This window comes from Aspergillus nidulans, chromosome VII (genome assembly GCF_000011425.1).
Source record: "Aspergillus nidulans FGSC A4 chromosome VII".
NCBI classification, from domain to species: domain Eukaryota; kingdom Fungi; phylum Ascomycota; class Eurotiomycetes; order Eurotiales; family Aspergillaceae; genus Aspergillus; species Aspergillus nidulans.
Window position 1 is genome coordinate 3347756 of NC_066263.1, and position 20431 is coordinate 3368186.

The 20431-nt window shown below is 49.5% G+C and overlaps 8 protein-coding genes across 8 annotated transcripts, besides 2 other annotated features; 6 read left to right on the plus strand and 2 right to left on the minus strand.

The window, feature by feature from the left end:
• Positions 1 to 12235: part of a sequence feature (contig 1.37 567..75346(1)) that runs on past the window's edge.
• On the minus strand, positions 449 to 2343 carry ANIA_02272 (adenosine kinase). Its single transcript, XM_654784.2, has 7 exons — positions 2190 to 2343; positions 2083 to 2098; positions 1871 to 2024; positions 1470 to 1811; positions 1069 to 1406; positions 904 to 1017; positions 449 to 843 (listed from the first exon to the last, which is right to left on the minus strand). Exons 1-7 carry the CDS (start codon positions 2239 to 2241, stop codon positions 801 to 803), a joined length of 1059 nt encoding a protein of 352 aa, XP_659876.1. The 5' UTR covers positions 2242 to 2343; the 3' UTR covers positions 449 to 800.
• Positions 2549 to 3323, plus strand: ANIA_02273 (DUF1770 domain-containing protein; the record flags this gene model as incomplete). The annotated part of the gene is made up of 3 exons (XM_654785.2): positions 2549 to 2913; positions 3011 to 3205; positions 3285 to 3323. The coding sequence occupies exons 1-3, from the start codon at positions 2599 to 2601 to the stop codon at positions 3321 to 3323; spliced, it is 549 nt and encodes a 182-aa protein (XP_659877.2). The 5' UTR covers positions 2549 to 2598.
• ANIA_02274 (uncharacterized protein) lies at positions 3796 to 5822 on the minus strand (the record flags this gene model as incomplete). Its single annotated transcript, XM_654786.1, has 5 exons — positions 3796 to 4629; positions 4677 to 5030; positions 5101 to 5230; positions 5343 to 5512; positions 5616 to 5822. 5 exons carry the CDS (start codon positions 5820 to 5822, stop codon positions 3796 to 3798), a joined length of 1695 nt encoding a protein of 564 aa, XP_659878.1.
• Positions 6992 to 8309, plus strand: ANIA_02275 (60S ribosomal protein uL2). The gene is made up of 4 exons (XM_654787.2): positions 6992 to 7118; positions 7197 to 7688; positions 7771 to 7856; positions 7921 to 8309. Exons 1-4 carry the CDS (start codon positions 7070 to 7072, stop codon positions 8056 to 8058), a joined length of 765 nt encoding a protein of 254 aa, XP_659879.2. The 5' UTR covers positions 6992 to 7069; the 3' UTR covers positions 8059 to 8309.
• mpt (putative DNA repair and transcription factor Ada) lies at positions 8912 to 9592 on the plus strand (the record flags this gene model as incomplete). The annotated part of the gene is made up of 1 exon (XM_654788.1): positions 8912 to 9592. One exon carries the CDS (start codon positions 8912 to 8914, stop codon positions 9590 to 9592), a length of 681 nt encoding a protein of 226 aa, XP_659880.1.
• On the plus strand, positions 11099 to 12838 carry ANIA_02277 (BAR domain protein; the record flags this gene model as incomplete). Its single annotated transcript, XM_654789.2, has 5 exons — positions 11099 to 11441; positions 11505 to 11672; positions 11729 to 11844; positions 11900 to 12168; positions 12232 to 12838. The coding sequence occupies exons 1-5, from the start codon at positions 11315 to 11317 to the stop codon at positions 12836 to 12838; spliced, it is 1287 nt and encodes a 428-aa protein (XP_659881.2). The 5' UTR covers positions 11099 to 11314.
• Positions 12236 to 20431: part of a sequence feature (contig 1.38 569..233386(1)) that runs on past the window's edge.
• Positions 13760 to 18537, plus strand: ANIA_02278 (putative RSC complex subunit (Sth1); the record flags this gene model as incomplete). The annotated part of the gene is made up of 4 exons (XM_654790.2): positions 13760 to 13855; positions 14001 to 14208; positions 14270 to 17982; positions 18039 to 18537. 4 exons carry the CDS (start codon positions 13760 to 13762, stop codon positions 18243 to 18245), a joined length of 4224 nt encoding a protein of 1407 aa, XP_659882.1. The 3' UTR covers positions 18246 to 18537.
• Positions 18881 to 20331, plus strand: yop1. The gene is made up of 6 exons (XM_654791.2): positions 18881 to 19033; positions 19246 to 19452; positions 19514 to 19522; positions 19622 to 19685; positions 19748 to 19805; positions 19861 to 20331. The coding sequence occupies exons 1-6, from the start codon at positions 18980 to 18982 to the stop codon at positions 19976 to 19978; spliced, it is 510 nt and encodes a 169-aa protein (XP_659883.1). The 5' UTR covers positions 18881 to 18979; the 3' UTR covers positions 19979 to 20331.

The window sequence follows — 20431 nt, forward strand, 5'->3', positions numbered from 1 at the left end:
GAGCGAAGAAAAATGCATGAGGACCAAGACTTACGCTATCGTGTATCTATATGGTTCCCGGCATTGCCGTCCGTAACAAAGCGGCGCAGCCGAGGTGTCTCGGGCTCCCGGCTCGTTCATCTCAGATGCATGCTTGTTACATGGAAGAGTCGATCGTCTAAGGCGAGGTGATATTGAGCGAGGAGTCTATTTAGTTTTGATTCTGGTACTTCAATGCTTATCTGCGGGTTGAAGCTTTTTTAAAGTCAATGGAACGAGCTTGTTGAAAGTCTAGAACAGAGGACCTTGAGCATTAGCTGCAGACTTTCCAATCCTCTCCGTTCTCTGACCGATCATCATAGCCTCTCACGCATCTCATTTACAGACAAATTGCCACCAAATATGAATGTCCAGAACCTTGGAATTTCCTTGCCTTGCTGAATGGTTGTTTGAAGAATAAGTAGGTGTATGCATCGTTTATGATGTGGCATTTAGTGTTGAAGTTATACTTATCGAACGGATGCATAAGTAAATAAGCAAGAGAACAATTCAAGAGATGCATTAAAATTCAATATTAAATCGTTGTTGAGAACGCCTTTTTCTGCAGATCCCGTCTATCGCGTGTTCATCAAGATAATATCATAATGTGATGGTAGCGCCTTTTCCACTTGAAGAGTAATGTAAGTAGAATAAGCAAAGCAAAGTCTAAGACGTTAAGTCAAGGACAACGGGGGTATAGAAGGTTGAATCCTAAGTAATGATAATAGATGAAGTCGAAGAGATTTTATTGCCAATTGGCGAGAGTAGTGCCAGAGGGACATTTATGAGCGTCCAGAAGTGTAGGTTTGCTTGGGGAAGGGGTAGCTGTGTTATTATTAGCATGAGTGCTCCTAAGTGCTTCTGATATTCAAAGAGGGAACTCACGAAGGTCCCAACTCTTGGATGCTCAACTTCGCGAGCCACTGGCCGAGGTCGACGCTCTCTTCAAGGGATTTGCCCTGCACAACTCCGGCGACGAAACCACCGGCAAAAGCATCACTAGAGCGCGAATCGTCAGATGTGTTCAGCGTAGCCAGCTTGAAAACTTACCCAGCACCGTTGGTGTCATTAATGGCGTCCTTCGAAATTTCGTGCACAGGGAACTCCTTGACTTCGACTTCACCGCTGGTGGTAACAGTAGCGGTGATGGTGGGCAGAGTGCCCTGGGTCACAACGGCAATTCGGGAGCGGTTGGTGTTCTTCTTGGGCAGCTGAGCCAGCTTCTTCGCAATCTCGACAATGTCGGTGGTGCCCCATTCGTGGCTCTCGGCGTAAGCAACAGCCTCTGTCTCGTTGCAGAATGTGTAGTCGGTGTAGGGGAGGACACTGTCAAGCTGGTCCTTGAAGAACTGGGGAATGAAGGGAGCGGAGAGAGACAGCATAAAGACCTAATGAGTCAGGCTTGATTAGCGGAGTCTCAAGCCGTAAGATACGGACCCAGTGTTTCATACCTTGTTCTTCGCAGCGGCCTCTTCACCTAGGGCCTGGATCGCGGGGACACAGACTGTCAAGTGGTAGCCACCAACATAGTAGTACTGGGCCTTCTCGACAAGCGACCAGATGTGAGGCTGCTTGAGATGGTCCACCTTGTATTCGTTGGCTGCAGCAAGGTGAGTGCACATGCTGCGGTTGTGGCCGGTAATAATGACACCGCACTTGCCAGTGGGCTGAGCATCATCGACGCGGTACTCGGTGTGGACACCAGCCTTCTTGCAGGCGTCCTGGAGGATGTCGGCGTACTTGTCCTTACCGACACAGCCAATGTAGAGAGTCGAGTTATCCGGAAGGATGTACTATGAGCAATTGAATCAGCAATTGTCATATGCAGATATCACAAACGAAGGCGGATTACCTGAGCGCCACGAGCAGTGTTCTGAGCGGCACCACCAGCAATCAGCTTGGCATCACGGTGCTGGAGCAATTCTTCGTAGAGGCCCATGTGCTTCTCTTCGGCAAGGATAGCATCGTTGGCTTTGAGTCCATACTTCTCGAGGAGAGAGTCGTCACTATCGCCGTTATTAGTTGGGCCCAATGCCAACAAATTAGCGCCTTTGTTCAACATACCCGACAGCTTGGATATCTGAGCGAAGCACAAGAAGCATCAGTAATTTGTTGTGCCAGGCAGGTTGGGATAAAAACGGCTTGTCCATGCAAGGGATCTATTTACGCACCCAGAAGGGGGTTCTCCAAGCAGAGGAGAGGGTAGCCTTGGGGAGCAGCCATAACTGTTAATTCTCCGCACCGAGATTTCTTTTTCTTAAAAAGAAAAAAAAAGAAGAAGAAGAAGAAGAATGTGGTATAGACTCAAAAGAGGGAGGAATGACAGGATGAGAGGAGAGTGAGAGGGATGGCGGGGAGTCGCCCGGCCTAAAGAATTACTATGGAGGGGCAGCAGATGAACACCTGAAACTCCAGGCCGCAATATTTCATCCGGTGCAGCCGCTTTGAGGCTTCTGATTGGCTTTGGGGAGCACCAGAACATCATCTCAGTCGGAGTCCGGAGTTGCGCATTCTTCTAGTCTTCTGCCCTGAAGAAGACCCCCCAAACAAGTACGAGTCTCTGGGTCCTTCCCATGATACATGCCCAAAATGTCAGATCACGCTATTCAAGTCGCGGAAACCATCCAGACGGCATCCGTCAACCGAGCGCCATCCGCTGCCCGCGACATCAACAATCCGACCTCAGCCCCGGAGAAGGCCGCAGTCGAGCTTACTCCTTCTGATGCTGACAGCATACCTTCGGACCTCGTTGATCCCCATCGAGCACTCCGGCCGATCTCGCGCCGACATACGCTCCCTCCCTTACCTGATTTACGGTTCGAGCAGAGCTATCTTTCAAGCCTAAGAGGCGCGGATACATGGGGGCGGGTAGCGTGGATCACCATCAGAGACCAGGTACGGACGCCTCTTCTAGTCCATTCCCAAATACTTCGATTGGAATTGTTAAGCACTCCAAAAAGGGAAAACCATGTCTGACTCAACTTACATCTAGGTTCTGTTACCGCTTGTTCAAGGAACGCTGTGGACACTTGCGCTCTCGGGTTGGCGATTCTGGAACCGTACAGCGTCCCTCAGCGGGCAGACTCTGGGTAGCAGGGTTAGGAGATGGTGGTATGAGGTCAACAACTGGAAACTTCCTCCTCTTATATCGAAGAATCCCAAGACAGCGGCCGCGCAGGTAGAAGACGTATGTGGTCCACGCGATGTTTTCAAGGTTGACTGACTGGTTTCCGCGAAGGATGCTGACACTGAGGGAGTTCTTACAGTTCTATACTGCGCAATTTTCCAATGCTGGCGCCGATTAAAGCCTTGCTTGTTGTATTCAAAGGACTAAGTGATGGTCATTTCTCGTGTTTGGCATTCCTGGCGTTTAGGTTGCAAACCTTTGTTCAATTTCGCTCATATATTAAGCAATATTTATTACTTCGGAGTTCAGAAGGTCCTCAGAATCACATTTGGTACACATCAAAGTACAGCATCCTTCAGCACCGCGCTAACTACCCACTTTAGATGGTCATAATAAAAAATCAAGCATGTCTATCAAGAACATCTCCGGCCTGGCACTCAAGTATGACAGCCCGTTGCCATTGAGTTTCAAGATCACAAGAATTCCCCATTCAAGTCACAAGCTTTTCTAGATACTGAACACTCTAATCCCAGTACAACCTTTATTGCGCCCTTGACAAAACAGTACCAGAACACCATTTGCTTAGACAAAGTCTTGATATTACCAGACACTTCATGTAATGTGTAAGTGGCTTTACCCAGCCAGAATTGTTAGACTGTCCCATCAGGTTGTTGAACTGAAGGCATCGTAGTGCCAACGGGGCCACCAAGACCCTGTGTGGCCCCGCCACTTGAAGCCAGAGGAGCTGAAGTAGCAGGTGTTTCGGCAGGGGCGTTCTTGGTGTCAAGGCTAGCTGGTGTTTCCGGAATGGAATCCTGGGGCGCGTTATCCACTGGCGCGGGCTGTTGCAAACCAGTTGTGGCCGCCTTCTGACTATCAGAGGTAGTTTGTACTTTTTGTTCTCCAGTATTGTTATCATCACCCTGTTTGCCGTACCTGAGTTGGACAACAAGGCTCGGAGGTTTCCCGTTGATCACCGATTCATCTCCACTCACGTCCTCTTCGTCATCGCCTTCGAAATCATTTTCGTCTTCCTCCTCACCACCCTGCCATTCGTTTCCGCTGGACTGTGCGTCGTTGGAATTTGTGTCTTCATCGTCATCCATACCATAATCAGTGTACCCGTTAGTCCTTGTAATCCTGGTTCGCTGCCGTCTCTCAGAACCGCCATCCTCCGCAAGGTCGGTGTCCTCGCGCTGTCCAGCGAGCAAGCTTTCACCATATAAGCCTCCGGCACGCGAACGAACTTGCCTTCCGCTCGCGGTAAACCTTGGGCCCGTGGGCTCTGCAGGGGTAGAAGGTCCAGAGGTGTTACGTCCTGATCGGCGGGGCGGCGGAAGGCCATCGGAGAAAATATCCTCATCGTCAGAATATGTATACTTCAATTTCTTCCCGCGCGTGCGGCCTTCGTACAGTGAGAATCCAGGCTCCGGTCGGGAGAAGGCAGCTTTGCGCGCAATTCGATAATCGCGACGTTTGCGTTTCTATAACTCTGTTAGTTGGCAAATCAAGTGATGACTCAAATACATACCTCCTCTGAGCCCTCGAATCGTGGAATAGAGTTCCTTATCCTCTCACTCAACTTCTTAGAATTGGTCCCCTTCTCCTCCTCTAACTTTTGTGCCACACTTAGCAATTCCGGGATTGTTCCAGCCACACTCCACCATGTGACGTGCTTTAAGGCTGGGTTGCTCTCGCGGTATAGCCGGAAATGAGTATCGTCGAGACCTTCAATGAGCCAATATCGGCGCTTCAAACTATCACGTCCCCATGGCTGAACAGATAGAGGCTGGTTCAAGTCATCTTCGTGGCGTGCTTGCTTGTAAGATTCCTTAATTTTCGCTTGGACGGCATCCGAGGAGGAGAGGGACCATAGTATCAGCGACTTTAATAACCGTAGCTATCATTGGTCAATACAAAGCCCGCCAAAGACTTAGATAACAACGTCTACATACGCGCTCCTCTGGAGACATTAATGCAAAGCTGCGACCTCCATGCAGAGGATTCTTGCCCCCCCATGCTTTAGGCCATTGCGACGCATGTGTTTGAACGGCTTCTTCTAACGGGCGCGTATAATGATTGCGTCTGCACATCGCGCAAGCAAAGTTAGCATCATGACTAGAGACATAATGGTATGTAACTTGGTAGCTTCCCCATCGGCCCAGAGGTATGGCAGGAAACAGATATGGTAGCTTACTCCACGTCCTTCTTCCTATTCAATACCAGTCCAAGCAATGCACACAAAAGTCTTTCAATGTGGTCACCTGGGGGAGATTCCGACACGCCTCGTTCGATGTCCTGTGGCCCGAAGTGTGGTGTTGATCGTGGGAATACTTCGTGGAAACGCGCGCGGAACATTACAATGAACTAAGCATTGCGACTGTCAGCTTAACGTCCGCAAACAGCCCACGGACGCGTTGTGTAAACGATCCTAGGACTAAGAAACCATTAGAGAAATAGTAAAACTTACGGCAATGTCTGGATTATCGGCCAACACATATTCGTGAGGGGGTGAAGGAGCTCGTTTAGGTGGCGGACTTTCGGACTGCTGCTTTTTCTGGAAGTACTTCGTTATGCCCACAGGCTCATCAAGAGCCATGGGCGTAGATTCTTCATCTGACGGAGGCGCAGACGATAACGAAGAGAGTTCTGAGTCGGAAAGAGACATTTTCGACATGCTTGCGCTGGGGCGAGAAGGTGGGTGTTGTCGCCGTGTCGGAGGAAAAGTGGATGAGCCTGATCCGCGTCGCAGGGAAGTTCGTTCTGCTGCGCTACTCCTCCCAGCTTCAAACGCGGCTTCTACGCGGTTGGATCCAATGAGATGACAGCCCAGATTGAGACATGATCAGCACACTATCAATTCTACACATTCTTGATAAATACTCGAAGACGCAGGTTGATGATCGAATTTTGTGGATTGCTTTCATTGAGAATACAGGGGGGCCTGCGCGATTACAGGACGAAATGGTTTCTAACACGTAGCATAGAGCGTATATCGCGACAAAGAAGGCGAGTATAAGGCATAATGGGCTTTGCTGAGGGATCTTGAGCTGGCAGATAATTACTGCTGGAGAAAAGATTCCTTTCAAAAGGGGAACATTGAAAGCACCGAGCACATCCGGACGCATTTAGTCTGTAGCAGCTTGGTGCCTCCGAGTACTTATGAGAATATGGACGGTCGAGCACATCGTACTCGCCACTCTTCGTTTATGGTCAAACCAGTGCATGCCCTGCTACATCCCAGTGTCTCCCATAGATAAACCGCATACGTGATAATAAGGCAGCAGGTAGTGAACTACTCGTCATTGACGGAGTATCCATAACGTGCACAACCCTCGAAATGATGAATACACTCGAAATGATAAGTACACTGTGAGAATATGTTAGTCAAGTGCACTAGTCCGTAACGACGCATCAAGAGCCAGGAGCGTCGAGTGTCATAAGACAAAGTCAAATTTCTTGCCGATGCTATGTTGTAGCAACCAGTGGCGCGTTCTGCCTCTGAATGTAACTGGAGTGTTATGTAAAATTGGCGTACGAGCCAGGTATATGTGGCGGAGCCCCAAGGCTAACTGAATTTATACTACTCGAAGTCTCTGATGTTCAACCATGTCGCAGTCATCAGAAGTAACCAGGTGGAATCGTACTCGAAGTCGGGAGTACGTAGTATGCTTGCGTTGGACTTAGGGAAGTTGACGGGGGTCGGCTCTGGAGGTGGAGCTGGGATGTGTGCCAAGACGCTAGTGCATAAAAGGCTAGCGCACTCTGTAGCGACCTTTGGCCCTAACCCACAAAGCCCTTCGATCTTGAATTCTCAAGTTACAACCCGTCAAGCCAAACTCTTGAGGTACGACGACTTCCACCACCATCGCTGGCGATCTTTCTTTCAAATACTAACCACCAGGTTCGCAACAGAAAGTCGCCATGGGTCGTGTGATCCGCAACCAGAGGAAGGGCCGTGGCTCCATTTTCAGTGAGTGCGACCAGTTTACCGCTGAACGACAATAATTCTGCTTGGGATCAAGATTGCTGATAAAATATCTCTTTTCAGCGGCTCACACCCGTCTCAACAAGGCCCCCGCCCAGTTCCGTGTCCTCGACTACGCTGAGCGACATGGATACACTCGCGGTGTCGTGAAGGAGATTATCCACGACGCTGGTCGTGGTGCTCCTCTCGCTAAGGTCCAGTTCCGCCACCCCTACAAGTTCAAGCACATCACCGAGACCTTTATCGCCAACGAGGGCATGTACACCGGCCAATTCATCTACGCTGGAAAGAACGCCGCTCTGACCATCGGAAACATCCTTCCCCTCGCCTCCGTCCCCGAAGGTACCGTCATCTCCAACGTCGAGGAGAAGGCTGGTGACCGTGGTGCTCTTGGTCGTACCTCTGGAAACTATGTTACCGTCATCGGCCACAACCCCGATGAGGGCAAGACTCGTGTCAAGCTCCCCTCCGGCGCTAAGAAGGTCATCAAGAACACTGCTCGTGGCATGATCGGTATCGTTGCTGGTGGTGGTCGTACCGACAAGCCTCTCCTGAGTATGTTATTCGGATTTGTGCCCATTAGCTGACGCAGGCTGGGGCAATTGTTGGAGAACAACCGCTAATGATCTGTGAACAGAGGCTTCTCGTGCCAAGCACAAGTTTGCTGTCAAGCGCAACAGCTGGCCCAAGACTCGTGGTGTTGCCATGAACCCCGTTGATCACGTAAGGCTCTTTTTCCCAGTCTTAAGCTGGAATCTGGATTATATCTGACATGAATTCTTTACAGCCTCACGGTGGTGGTAACCACCAGCACATCGGTAAGGCCTCGACCATCTCCCGCTACGCCGCCCACGGTCAAAAAGCGGGTCTCATTGCCGCCCGGAGAACTGGTCTGCTCCGTGGTACCCAGAAGACCAAGGATTAAACGTGATATCATATGGAGTTTTTTTCTTTGTGACGGGTTGAAAAGGCTTTTTGCTATGAGACATGTACCTAGGCGACTGCGGACGCGTCCTTAGCCAATCAAGGTTGTGGCCCACAAACAATTTCATTGACGATCAAAAGCGATTGGGTTGAATAATCAGGATACCAAACCTCATGTCCTGGGTACATTTCACGGTATAGGGTATCACAGTCTAAGATATGGGTAGCACGGCGGTAATCAAAATTAAAATAAAGTTTTTCCATTCTATATCATGGACAACCTCTGCGGAAAAATCTGCGCAAGGCTGTACAGAGTTCATGCTTTCCACTCAAACATACAACTGTCCTAGCAATAATATTGGCGAGGATGCCCCTAGCCTTCTGATATCGTTGGTCTCGTATGGTCAGCTAACTCCACGCATTCTCGAGATAATCTCGAGATAAAACAATACCGCTATAAGGTTTTCTTTTTTTTCTTTTTCGACCAGGGCTGATGATTTACATTGTAGTGTATCCGGGGAATTGTTATACTAGGCACTCCGCATAACTCCCGCTAGATAAGGCCGACCCTACTTAAGAGTTGGACTAAATCTCACTACAAGAATACCCTGCTCCTTCCTCGTGATTTTAACACAAAGCTTGCTGGCGCCTATGTGTCTTTGAAATGGCATTGATACGTCGGATTTTCGAACATTGGAAGTTGCTCTCAAAGTAACCAATCAGCGTGGTGGTTCCGATTTCAGGAATACGAGTCTCATGAGTCTCATCACTTATTAAGGTGTTGAAACCTCACTGCTCAAATACTCCTAATGATAACTCTACATACCGCTTATCACACTTTCACCGCATTAGCGATGTCACAAACACCTGCACCCCAGATAATCTCACGCCTCCCCAAACTTGGCTCCCCTGCAACCTCCACAGCTAGCCGCTGGCAAGCAGTAGTCAACCGCGACCCAATCGCCTCATTCGTCTACGCCGTCATAACAACAAGAATCTACTGTCGGCCCTCATGTGCCGCTCGGCTAGCACGGCGCGCTAATGTTGTGTTCTACGATACGCCGTCCCAGGCCGAAGAGGCAGGGTTCCGGGCCTGTAAGCGCTGCAAGCCGGAAGACAGTCCCGAGCATGCCATCGACTCTCAAGTTGCGGTGGTGCAGAGGGCATGTCGCACAATCGAAGCCGATGTACGGTCTGGGTCAAAGCCTACGCTGAGTAGGTTGGCTGAGGAGGCTAGCCTGACACCTAGTCATTTCCTTAGGGTATTCAAGAAGGTTGTGGGCGTTACGCCGGGAAAGTATGTGGCTGCCGTTATGAAAGAGAGTGAAGGTGTGCCATTGGACTTGGTGGGAGACAGTCCCTCCATGGTTGAAAATCGAGATATGGCATTGATGGATTGGCTTGGTAACCCTGATAGTGAATATGGTGATTTGGGTTGTGCTGTTAGCGCCGGCGGCGAGAACGCTCTGCTATGGAACGAGTTTGATGTTTTGATAGCCGCGGAGGCTGAATATGTATCTCGTCAAGGAATTTAATTGGTGACCGACAGCTTTCGAGTTATCCGCCTTTGATAATTCTAGCTTGTAATTTTCTGGTGGGAGTTCTCATTTGACAGAGTCCAGAGGCGTATATCAACCTGGTTTTACTGGTGGTTCTGTATTCGTAGCGTCCCTCGATGATTGATTGGAATAAAGCAGAGGAGGTGCAGTTTGTGATTTTCAGGACCGTTATTTGTGTGAAACTAGGTAATATAACATTGTTCGTTGATGCGGCGCAGATATATATTTAGACGCGGCGATACACAATTTTAGCACAAAAAGCGCGGGTCGGTAGAGGGACCTAGCAATAGTGCTACGGATTATGAGTCCAGTGATGCCTGTCAAGATACTACTAGTTGACACCAGAAACCTCGTTATCGCCATTCCAAACACCAGCGATTAAGAGCTTTCAACCACCATATTATCATACGTCTCAGTCTACAGTATTAGATTGTCTTATTTCTCCAGGCCTAACTAGGCACGTTCCAGATTAGATTGAATAACTGTCACGCGTTAATTACACGCTAGACTCACTACAGCTTGCCACTTTGCTAAATATCGAAATACGAAAACGAAACCGACCTAGCTGAAGGGTGGCCGGTAGCCGTTCGTCAGGATCAGACTGACCTGAAACAGGACCGTCAAGAATTGTAACAATGGCACAATAATGGCATGCATAATCAAGGCGATCCGTGCAGCATACCACCACAGCGGCAGTCGATCATAAAGCGATGATCATCGTTGTCACCTCATCAAGACGGAGTTGAGTCTGGACAGGCTCGACTGTGGTTTGTGCTGTAAATAGATCGTGGCAAACGACTCGGCCTGGATGGCCCACCGGCCCACAAATTGGAAACGCGTGTCGCCTTTGTGCCCAGACGGTGATACAGAGTTTTGAGCCTGTGAGGATGCGCGGACGATCGATTTGCCCAGCCGTCGCATGTTTCAATCGGCCAACCCACTCAATTTCAGGCACCCGCTATCATCCGTCAACCGGTGGCTGTGAGCCCCGCAGCCAAAAAGCCAATTTGTGTCGACATGGATGGTCCAGCCTCCGCACCACCTCGAACCTGCTTATCGTTCAGGCCTGACCAGGGGTCTCAACATCCTCTGATCCCGTTCGCTCATGTTGTCATTGGGCTTGGAGCAGGAGTCGGAGGAATCGAAGGAATCGGGATGCAGTGGCGCTTCCGGCGACTACTGGACGATTGCGAATGGCATGCTGTTGCTTTCTGTCATTCCTCAAACCGTTGCCCAAGCGCTTTAGGCATATTTGTGGTTGCAGTGGTAATTGAATTTCTCCGTCTAGTGGTTAAACCAGCGTAATATCATGCGCCATAACAGAAATGATGAAAGGCGATAATACAGAGTAGTACAGTAGCGTACGATTTACTCCGTAGCCGGGGTGGAACTTTTCATTAATTGTCAGTGCATCCCCCCCCCCCTCTGGTGTCTGTTGCAGAATCGCCTCTTCCTCTCTTTCCTTCCTTTTGCGTCTAACGACACTCTTCAGGTATTTACTTTTGCGCTGCCGCACCACCTGTCTTCTTGACTTGATCATCGGTCTTCACCAATTCATCAGCCAAGACCTGATACTTCGTTCGTTTACCACTGCATTTAGTTATCTATACATGAGCAGGCCCGTTCACTCCCGGGCAAATCATCCTTGTTTCAACTTCTCAGCTGCGAATCAAAGATCCATCAATACGAGCAACCAAAATGAACGTCAACAAAAGATTCGACCGCTTCAAACAGTGGGCTGGGGAAAGAATGGGCGGCGAGGTCAAGACCAATGTCTCTGATGACTTTAAAGCCTTGGAAACGGAAATGAGCGTGCGCCACGAAGGTAAGCGAATGCTGGACCGATTTTGCTTGTTTACCTTATGCTGAAATTCCGCGTGGTTTGAAGGTATCGACCGTATCCACAAGTCCATGACCGCCTACGTCAAATCTATTTCCAAGCGCAGTGAAGGGGACGACAAAGAGAAAACATTGCCAATTGCACACCTGGGTGGTAGCATGATTACTCACGGAGAGGACTATGAAGTGAACTCTGAATATGGACGATGTCTTACCAGTAAGTTGAATGTTTGTGCGAGCCCAAATCAATCCGGAAGTCTGACTTTGTTCCAGTGTTCGGAAGGGCAGAGGAGCGTCTTGCTCGGATTCAAGAGTCTTACATCGCCCAGGCGACCTCGGGCTGGCTGGAGTCGTTGGAGCGATCTCTTACTCAATTGAAAGATTACCAAGTATGACGAACCTTCTGTTTTGATTTAGGCCTTTATCTTGTCTAACCGATTCTAGACATCCCGCAAGAGGTTGGACACTCGACGTCTGGCGTATGATACTTCTCTATCAAAGATGCAGAAAGCAAAGAGGGAGGATTTTCGCGTGGAGGAAGAGCTGCGGACACAGAAGGTCAAATATGAAGAAGCTAACGATGATGTGTATCGCCGGATGCTTGACATAAAAAATTCCGAGCCAGAGAATGTTATGGATCTGCAGGCCTTCTTGAATGCCCAATTGAATTATCATGAGCAATGCCGGGAAGTGCTAAAGGGACTACAGAACGAGTTCCCTCCTAAATGGGTCTCATATAAGGGCCCTTAGTTGAAGGGGTTCTCTCGGACTAATAGGGCTAGGCAAAATGCAAGTCAACCATCAACTGGTCACAACGGGAGTCGTTCTCGATCAAACACGGCCCATTCGTACCATGACCGCTTTGAACCCCTGCACGAAGAACATAGCAATGGTGTTGAGGCACGACCGGCCATTAAATCTAACACGCACAGTTTTGCCGAGTCACCTATCAGAAAAGCCTACACGCAAGAGACTTCACCTCATCGACCTGTCCTGAACCGCACCTCGACATTTGAGGGCTCTTCACCATTGCGACAGGTCCATGAGCATCCGGTTGCCGCCCAAATTGCGACGCGAACGAATAGCGAAAACCTCATTACGAGGAGGAACAGCGTACAGGCTCGTCCGATTAGCAGGGTGGTACCGGAACCAACGGAGGACGCTGGATATCACAGTGGGAGCGTGTCTGATCGTTCAGACAACAGCTGGACTGAATCCCGCCAAACGCCATTTGGCAGCACCGTTTCAAGAAGAACTAGCTCCAGCACCCTGAACGGATTCCCGCACAAGAAAGCCCCTCCGCCACCACCACCCTCGCGCGCAAAGAAGCCTGCACCTCCACCTCCAATGAAGCGCCCCGTGCTCAGTGCAGCCCAGGTATGAGGAGTTTAATAGGAAATTTATCTAGGAGTACGGCGGGACTGGGAGTTATGTAGGACGGGGATAGGGCTTGTACAGTTGAACTGCGTTGTGGCTATCTTTTCTCCGCAATCACCTCGCGGGCGAGCTTTTGAAGGCGGATCATTGCGGGCTACCGACGAGGTTGCTTGTGTTTTGATATTACATACTATTGTTAATTGCTGCTTAATTCAGTGCTGTCGTTCATTTCCCATCGGATGAATTAAATTATGCGAAATGTAGGCAGTACGCACGCAGTATGGCCCAAGAGTTCATTACTGTAGATCCACGATTTGGAGTAAACGGCTAATCCCGGCAACGCCCTAGCTAATGGCCACCTCCTACTATTCCGGAAGCGGTTAATCGACTGAGTCAGCACGCGCTCGTGCACGTGACGGCAAGGACGGCAAACTTCTTCCAACTCCTCTTCCCCAACAGGCCCTGGGTGAGCACCGCCGACCAGCACGGAAAGTCGCGAAAGCCCCGTCCCTCCATCGCCATTCCATCAAGACAGGCTTTCCACGCGCTTTCTTCAACATCCACCCTCCTTTTGGGGCCTTTATCCCCGCCCCAACATCGCTTTTACCTCCCCCTCCTCCCCTTCTTGCTGATTCTCCTTTTGATCGCCTACCGCCCTGTGCCCTCCGACCAGTCTAAACATCACGAATCCTATCGCCAAGGTCCTGATACAGGTCGCTACTTGTCGCATCCATCGACAAGACACATCTAGGGCCTTGGACTTTCGTGATTTTGCGCGTCTTGTCGCCTTATCATCGCGAATTGTCAATTACCCTTACGAATTTCCTTTCCACGTGTTTCGCTTTCTCCCTGACTTCAAGCTGTCGCATAAAACCCGGCGCCAACGTGTCTCTTATATTTATGAATAGACAATAAACGCGCTCGATCATGACGTCCCTCCAGACACCCCCAAATAATGTGGCCCCGGCAAATATGAGCCTACCGGCAAATTTGACGCCGCAGCACATACAAGAAACCCTTCAGGTATAGTGTTGCTGTTTTCTTATATGTTCATGGTCTACCTCATGCTCTTGTCCTCCTTGCCAATTGAACTTAGCTCCTCTTTTATTTGCTGCTTAACCTAAAAGTTCCCCCTCCTGTTTAGTCGCTCTATTCTAATTCATCACAGAAATTCAAGCAGATGCAGGAACAAGGTGTTCGTCAAGATGACCCCGAATATCTAAAGGCACACAATCTCCTCTCTGCTGTTCAGCGGCAACAAGCTTTTCAGAAGCAGCGACAATTAGCACAGCAGCAGCAGCAACTCCAGGCTCAGCGCCAACAGCAACAAAATGGTTCTTCCACCCAAGAGGCCGTGGCGCCGAATGGAGTCAACAGTAAGACTTTCGCGTACTTGTCTTTCCCTTCTAGCTTATGCTTACCATTTCTGCTGTATAGACCGTGCCAATCCGAGCGCTACTTCAAACAACGCTGTTCAAGATGTGGGCTCCGCGTCAGCCCTCGGCCAACAGAACCATCAAAAAGGCGCACCGGCTGCGAGCGGCAGTTTTTCTGCGGATCAGTTGCAGACACTTCGCAACCAAATAATGGCTTTCAAAATGTTGACGAAGAACCTTCAAATACCGCCGCGCGTTCAGCAACAGCTTTTCATGTCCAAGAAAGTCACCACACCCGCGCCGTCGGATAATGTTGCTGTGGCTGAGAGTGTACTGGAAAAATTTTCTCAGGGAAAGCCAGAACAAGCTGCGGCAACTGCTGATGTGTCGAACGCTAAAGAGTTTTATGAGCATTTCCAGTCCCCATACGACCTAATTCCTAAAACGGTCAGCTTCACGGACCACGCATCTCGGTCTCATCGCATGCGCATACCAGCTCTGATGCCGCCGGGTATTGATCTGGAACAAGTGCGCGAGGAGCGAGAAGTTGCACTATACAACCGAATCAATGCGCGGAAAGCTGAGCTTGCTGCACTTCCCGCAAACATTGCTGCATGGAACTCGGGCCAAAGTGATGTCGCTACTGGCGACGACTCTTTGAAGCTGAAGGCTCTGATCGAGTACAGAATGCTCAATCTTTTGCCTAAACAGAGGCTCCTCCGCAAACAAATCCAGCATGAGATGTTTCATTATGACAATCTTGGCATGACTGCCAATCGTGCTACTCATCGGCGTATGAAGAAGCAATCGTTGCGCGAAGCCCGGATCACTGAGAAACTTGAGAAGCAGCAACGTGATGCCCGCGAATCAAGAGAAAAGAGGAAACAGGATGTCCATCTCCAAGCGATAGTCAATCACGGTGCGGAACTTCGGGAAACGGCAAGCCAGCAACGCCAACGCGCTGGAAAACTTGGTCGTATGATGCTTCAACACCACCAGCACATGGAACGTGAGGAGCAAAGGCGCGTTGAACGAACTGCTAAGCAACGTCTTCAGGCTTTGAAGGCCAACGATGAAGAGACCTACTTGAAGCTTCTCGGACAAGCCAAAGATTCTCGGATTTCTCATCTTCTTAACCAGACTGACGGTTTCCTCAAACAGCTTGCCGCGTCTGTTAGACAACAACAGCGTAACCAAGCTGAACGATATGGTGAGGAACACGATTTCGATGATGATGATGACGAAGACATCGCATCCGGCAGCGACGAGGAAGGCGAAGGCCGCCGAAAGATCGACTACTACGCTGTTGCTCACCGTATTAAAGAAGAGATAACCGAACAACCTTCTATTCTTGTTGGTGGTACCTTGAAGGAGTATCAGATGAAGGGTCTGCAATGGATGATTTCGCTCTACAACAACAATCTTAACGGCATTCTGGCCGACGAAATGGGTCTTGGAAAAACGATCCAGACCATTAGTTTAATCACGCATATTATTGAGAGAAAGAGGAACAATGGCCCGTTTTTGGTCATTGTCCCTCTGAGCACTCTGACGAACTGGAACCTTGAATTTGAAAAATGGGCGCCGTCCGTGTCGAGAATTGTCTACAAAGGCCCGCCAAATGCTCGAAAACAACAGCAGCAAAACATTCGCTGGGGAAATTTTCAGGTTCTATTAACGACTTACGAGTACATCATCAAGGACCGCCCTATTCTGAGCAAGATAAAGTGGACACATATGATCGTGGACGAGGGTCATCGCATGAAGAACACACAGTCTAAGCTTAGTAGCACTCTTTCGCAGTACTACACCAGCCGTTACCGATTGATTTTGACGGGTACCCCATTACAAAACAATCTCCCTGAACTGTGGGCGCTCTTGAACTTCGTTTTGCCAAATATCTTCAAATCAGTGAAGTCATTTGACGAATGGTTCAACACGCCATTTGCTAATACCGGTGGTCAAGACCGCATGGATTTGACTGAAGAAGAACAGCTCCTTGTCATTCGTCGTCTACACAAGGTCCTTCGACCATTCTTGCTCCGACGTCTGAAGAAGGATGTCGAAAAAGACCTGCCTGACAAGCAGGAGAGAGTTATCAAATGCCGCTTCTCTGCCTTACAAGCAAAGCTCAACAAGCAACTTGCTACACACAATAAGATGGTTGTTAGTGATGGCAAGGGAGGCAAAGTTGGTATGCGTGGCCTCAGTAACATGCTGATGCAATTGAGGAAGCTCTGCAATCATCCCTTTGTGTTTGAGCAGGTGGAAGATCAAGTAAACCCTGGGCGAGGCACAAATGATCTAATCTGGCGTACCGCTGGAAAGTTTGAACTGCTCGATAGAATCCTCCCAAAGTTCAAGGCCACCGGCCACCGTGTTTTGATGTTTTTCCAAATGACTCAGATCATGAACATCATGGAGGATTTTCTTCGTCTTCGTGGGATGAAGTACTTGCGTCTTGACGGTTCTACAAAATCCGATGACCGATCAGACTTGCTGAAGCTCTTCAATGCCCCAGACTCTGAGTATTTCTGCTTCTTGCTCTCAACACGTGCTGGTGGTCTCGGCTTAAATCTGCAAACCGCTGATACTGTCATCATTTTCGATTCCGACTGGAATCCTCACCAGGATCTCCAAGCCCAAGATCGTGCGCACCGTATCGGTCAGAAGAACGAGGTCAGAATCTTGCGACTCATCACCTCTAATTCTGTCGAAGAGAAGATTTTGGAGCGAGCTCAATTTAAACTCGACATGGATGGCAAGGTCATTCAAGCGGGAAAATTCGATAACAAGTCTACCAACGAAGAACGAGATGCACTCTTGCGTACTCTGCTCGAGACTGCTGAGGGTACAGATCAAGCCGGAGACCAGGATGAGATGGATGATGATGACCTGAACAACATAATGGCTCGATCAGACGAGGAATTGGCGGTTTTCCAGCGCATGGATAGGGAACGGCAGAAGACGTGTCCATACGGCCCTGGCCACAAGCTGCCCCGTCTGATGGGCGAGAGTGAACTCCCAGAGATCTACGTGACTGAAGAGAACCCCGTCGCGGAAGAAGCTGCTGAGATAGAGCTTTCTGGTCGCGGTGCTCGCGAGCGTAAGATTACTCGCTACGACGACGGCCTCACAGAAGAGCAATGGCTTATGGCGGTGGATGCCGATGACGACACCATCGAGGATGCGATTGCACGGAAAGAGGCGAGGGTTGAGAAGCGTCGTTCCAACAAGGAGAAGCGTGGTCGTAAGGCGCAAGGCGACGAGTCGTCGCCCGAGCCATCACGAGAGACGTCTGAAACACCCCAACCCAAGAAGCGTGGTCGCAGAGGGCCGGCTCCAAAGCGTAAAGCAGAGGAGCTAGCTGAGGAGACACCTCAGCCAAAGCGCAAGAGGGGCAGACAAGCCAAGCCTGTCGAAACGTTGAGTCCAGATGACCGGGCCGCTTTACAACAGATCCTCAACAATGTCTACCAAGCCTTAATGGACATGGAGCAGGAGTTACCAGCCGACTCCTCCGATAGCGAGGATGGACCTGTCACACGTTCCATTATCGAGCCATTTATGAAGCCACCACCAAAGTCGCAGTATCCTGACTATTACATGATCATCCAGAATCCAATCGCTATGGACATGATCAAGAAGAAGATCAACCGCGAAGAATATCAGAGTCTGAGAGACTTCCGGAATGATATCGGTCTCCTTTGCCAGAACGCGCGAACGTACAACGAAGATGGTAGCATCCTGTTCCAGGACGCTAACGACATTGAGGTAAGCTACTCCTATTATGACACCTTTTAAATTGGTCTTTACTTATGTTACCACAGGCACGATGTGTTGCCGAGCTGAGCAAGGAAGTCGAAGCTCACCCACAGTTCGCCGACTTTGATGGCCCGGCAAACTCAAATGATAACCCAGTGTCTGTTGCCGGAGGTGACACCCCCAGCGCTGCTGCAACGCCAGGGCAACCGAAATTGAAACTGACGTTCAACGCTGGAGGCGCCATGCCTGGCACTGTAAACGACCTTCAGTGATGTCCAATAGGACCGTTCTTGATACATATACTCTTGCTCCAAAGATTCTGCAGAGTTTGCACATTTATGTTTCTCTCACTGTTTTTACTGTTGATAAAGCATGTACTATTCCACTGGTTTTCGTGGCGGCCGGCGTTTATGACTGGGCGGCAGATGAGCTATGCAGGCTGACGGCGCTGTCCTATTCTATTCTCTTCTATGGACGAAAGGAAAGTGTTTCTACCATATGTTTATTTAGTGGCTCCGTCTTTCTTTTCTTTACCTGTCTTTTATGCTATTGCTTCCCATTGGCGATTTCTACTCTTAGATCCAAGAGTTCTTGTTCCAGGACTTGTGTCGATCACGAGTTGGTCTCTCGGCTTTAAACGTTTGATAGTCCAGACATGATCAATTGGTTTTTCTTCGAGAGATATGAAAGTATATTCTAGTAACTCCAAGATGATCAGCCAGTCGTAGGAATCATTCGTCATAGTCACCCAGCCTTGATTCAAGTCCACTTCGCAATGTCGCGGTCGAGAACACACGACCTACAGCCCGCAAGACGTCATGGCATCACGTGACCGAACACACCGTCATTCGCCGGACCCGCTCCTCATCTCTCACCTCTCGCTGATTTCGAGATAACAACCTCCACATCACCCTCTTTCTCGCCGTCCCTACAGTATATTTCTTCCATCAACCCTCGGCTACCTTCTATCGCAAACCATCAACAGCCGTATAACATATCTAGAAAAATGGCTAGCTTCCAGGACCGTGCTCAGCACACCATCGCCCAGCTCGACAAGGAGGTGAGTTGTTTGTGCGTTTCGGGCGCTGGCCTCGGTGTGTGCGGTACTCGACAAGACCAAAATAGCTCCCTTTAAAAGCTCCTTCATCACTTCTGACTCCGTGCCCCCGCGTTGGTCGGGGCTGTTTTCTTGCCGCACAATCTTATAACCAGCTAGTTTTCTTTTTCAGCTCCTAAAAGCACCAAAGCTAACGAGTCGATTTCGGTATACAGCTCTCCAAGTACCCTGTCCTTAACAACCTTGAGCGCCAGACCTCTGTCCCAAAGGTCTACGTTATCCTTGGTTTGGGCGGTATCTACACCTTCCTGGTCTTCTTTAACATTGCCGGTCAATTGCTCGTCAACCTTGCTGGCTTCATTCTCCCCACCTACTACTCCCTTGACGCCCTTTTCTCCGCTGGAAAGGCTGATGACACTCAGGTGAGTTGAACCGGTTACAACTTTTTGAACCTTGCCTGTACTGACGTGTCTTGTGATCTAGTGGTTGACTGTACGTTCTCGTGATTTCTTCCTCCATGCAAGCGCCGAGGGCGTTAGGAGCACGTGATTGAATTCACTTTTGACAATGGCTGATTTGTTAAATTTCTAGTACTGGGTTGTTTACGCTTTCTTTACTGTCGTTGAGAGCGCAATCAGTGCCCCTTACTGGTTCCGTGAGTATCCTTTGCCAGCAGTTGGCGTTCGATGTTGGATTTGTGCTAACTTAACTCCACAGCCTTCTACTACATCTTCAAGTTTGCACTTGTCCTCTGGCTCGCTCTTCCTCAGACCAAGTAAGCTGAACACGCCATATGCATTGGAGAAAACCAGCTAATACTAGTGCCTCAGTGGCGCTCAAATCGTCTTCAAATCTCTCGTGCAGCCTCTTGTTGGCCGCTACTTCACCGGTGGTTCCACCTCGGCCAACCTCAGGGCCCAGGCTGATGCCGCTACCAAGTCGCAGTAATGAGACTGACTGCAAACTTGATATCTGTGGTCGAACGAACGAAGCTGCAGATCAGGTCTATTGTTTGCGCATTTGGTGAGAATAACGAAATGGGGCAACGACGGGATGCGGAATTGTCGCTGTTTGACGTGGAGAGGAGCTTGTATGGCGATGGCGGCTGTGAGGTTGTACAGCCGCAAAGCGGGCCGTGTCCGTTTATTTTTTTATCCTTTTTTGGCATGGGTTTTCTGTTGTAGAAACGTCTGCGATCGTTGGTGATTAGGGGCGGGAGCTTATCTCGTTCAATAGGAGCGATAGGTACTTTGATGATATATTTATCCTCTTGGGTAAACTCGAGCAATGTTTCCCTTGTGAGCCATCGTGGTTGTTCTTTATCCTTGCGCGACGTATGAACGACGGAGTCTATAATGAAAAGCAATAGGCCGATGTAATGTTCACTGAGTTCAATACTGC

What these genes read in the sequence shown, in the direction of transcription:
- ANIA_02275 (XM_654787.2), top strand. Translation starts at nt 7,070, where the DNA reads ATGGGTCGTGTGATCCGCAACCAGAGGAAGGGCCGTGGCTCCATTTTC. An exon ending in GGGCCGTGGCTCCATTTTCA is followed by an intron (nt 7,119 to 7,196) that starts GTGAGTGCGACC and finishes ATCTCTTTTCAG; the next exon opens with CGGCTCACACCCGTCTCAAC. An exon ending in CCATGAACCCCGTTGATCAC is followed by an intron (nt 7,857 to 7,920) that starts GTAAGGCTCTTT and finishes AATTCTTTACAG; the next exon opens with CCTCACGGTGGTGGTAACCA.
- yop1 (XM_654791.2), top strand. Translation starts at nt 18,980, where the DNA reads ATGGCTAGCTTCCAGGACCGTGCTCAGCACACCATCGCCCAGCTCGAC. An exon ending in TCGCCCAGCTCGACAAGGAG is followed by an intron (nt 19,034 to 19,245) that starts GTGAGTTGTTTG and finishes TTCGGTATACAG; the next exon opens with CTCTCCAAGTACCCTGTCCT. An exon ending in CAGTGCCCCTTACTGGTTCC is followed by an intron (nt 19,686 to 19,747) that starts GTGAGTATCCTT and finishes TTAACTCCACAG; the next exon opens with CCTTCTACTACATCTTCAAG.
- ANIA_02272 (XM_654784.2), bottom strand. Translation starts at nt 2,241, where the DNA reads ATGGCTGCTCCCCAAGGCTACCCTCTCCTCTGCTTGGAGAACCCCCTT. An exon ending in ACACTGCTCGTGGCGCTCAG is followed by an intron (nt 1,812 to 1,870) that starts GTAATCCGCCTT and finishes AATTGCTCATAG; the next exon opens with TACATCCTTCCGGATAACTC. An exon ending in ATCCAAGAGTTGGGACCTTC is followed by an intron (nt 844 to 903) that starts GTGAGTTCCCTC and finishes ATAATAACACAG; the next exon opens with CTACCCCTTCCCCAAGCAAA.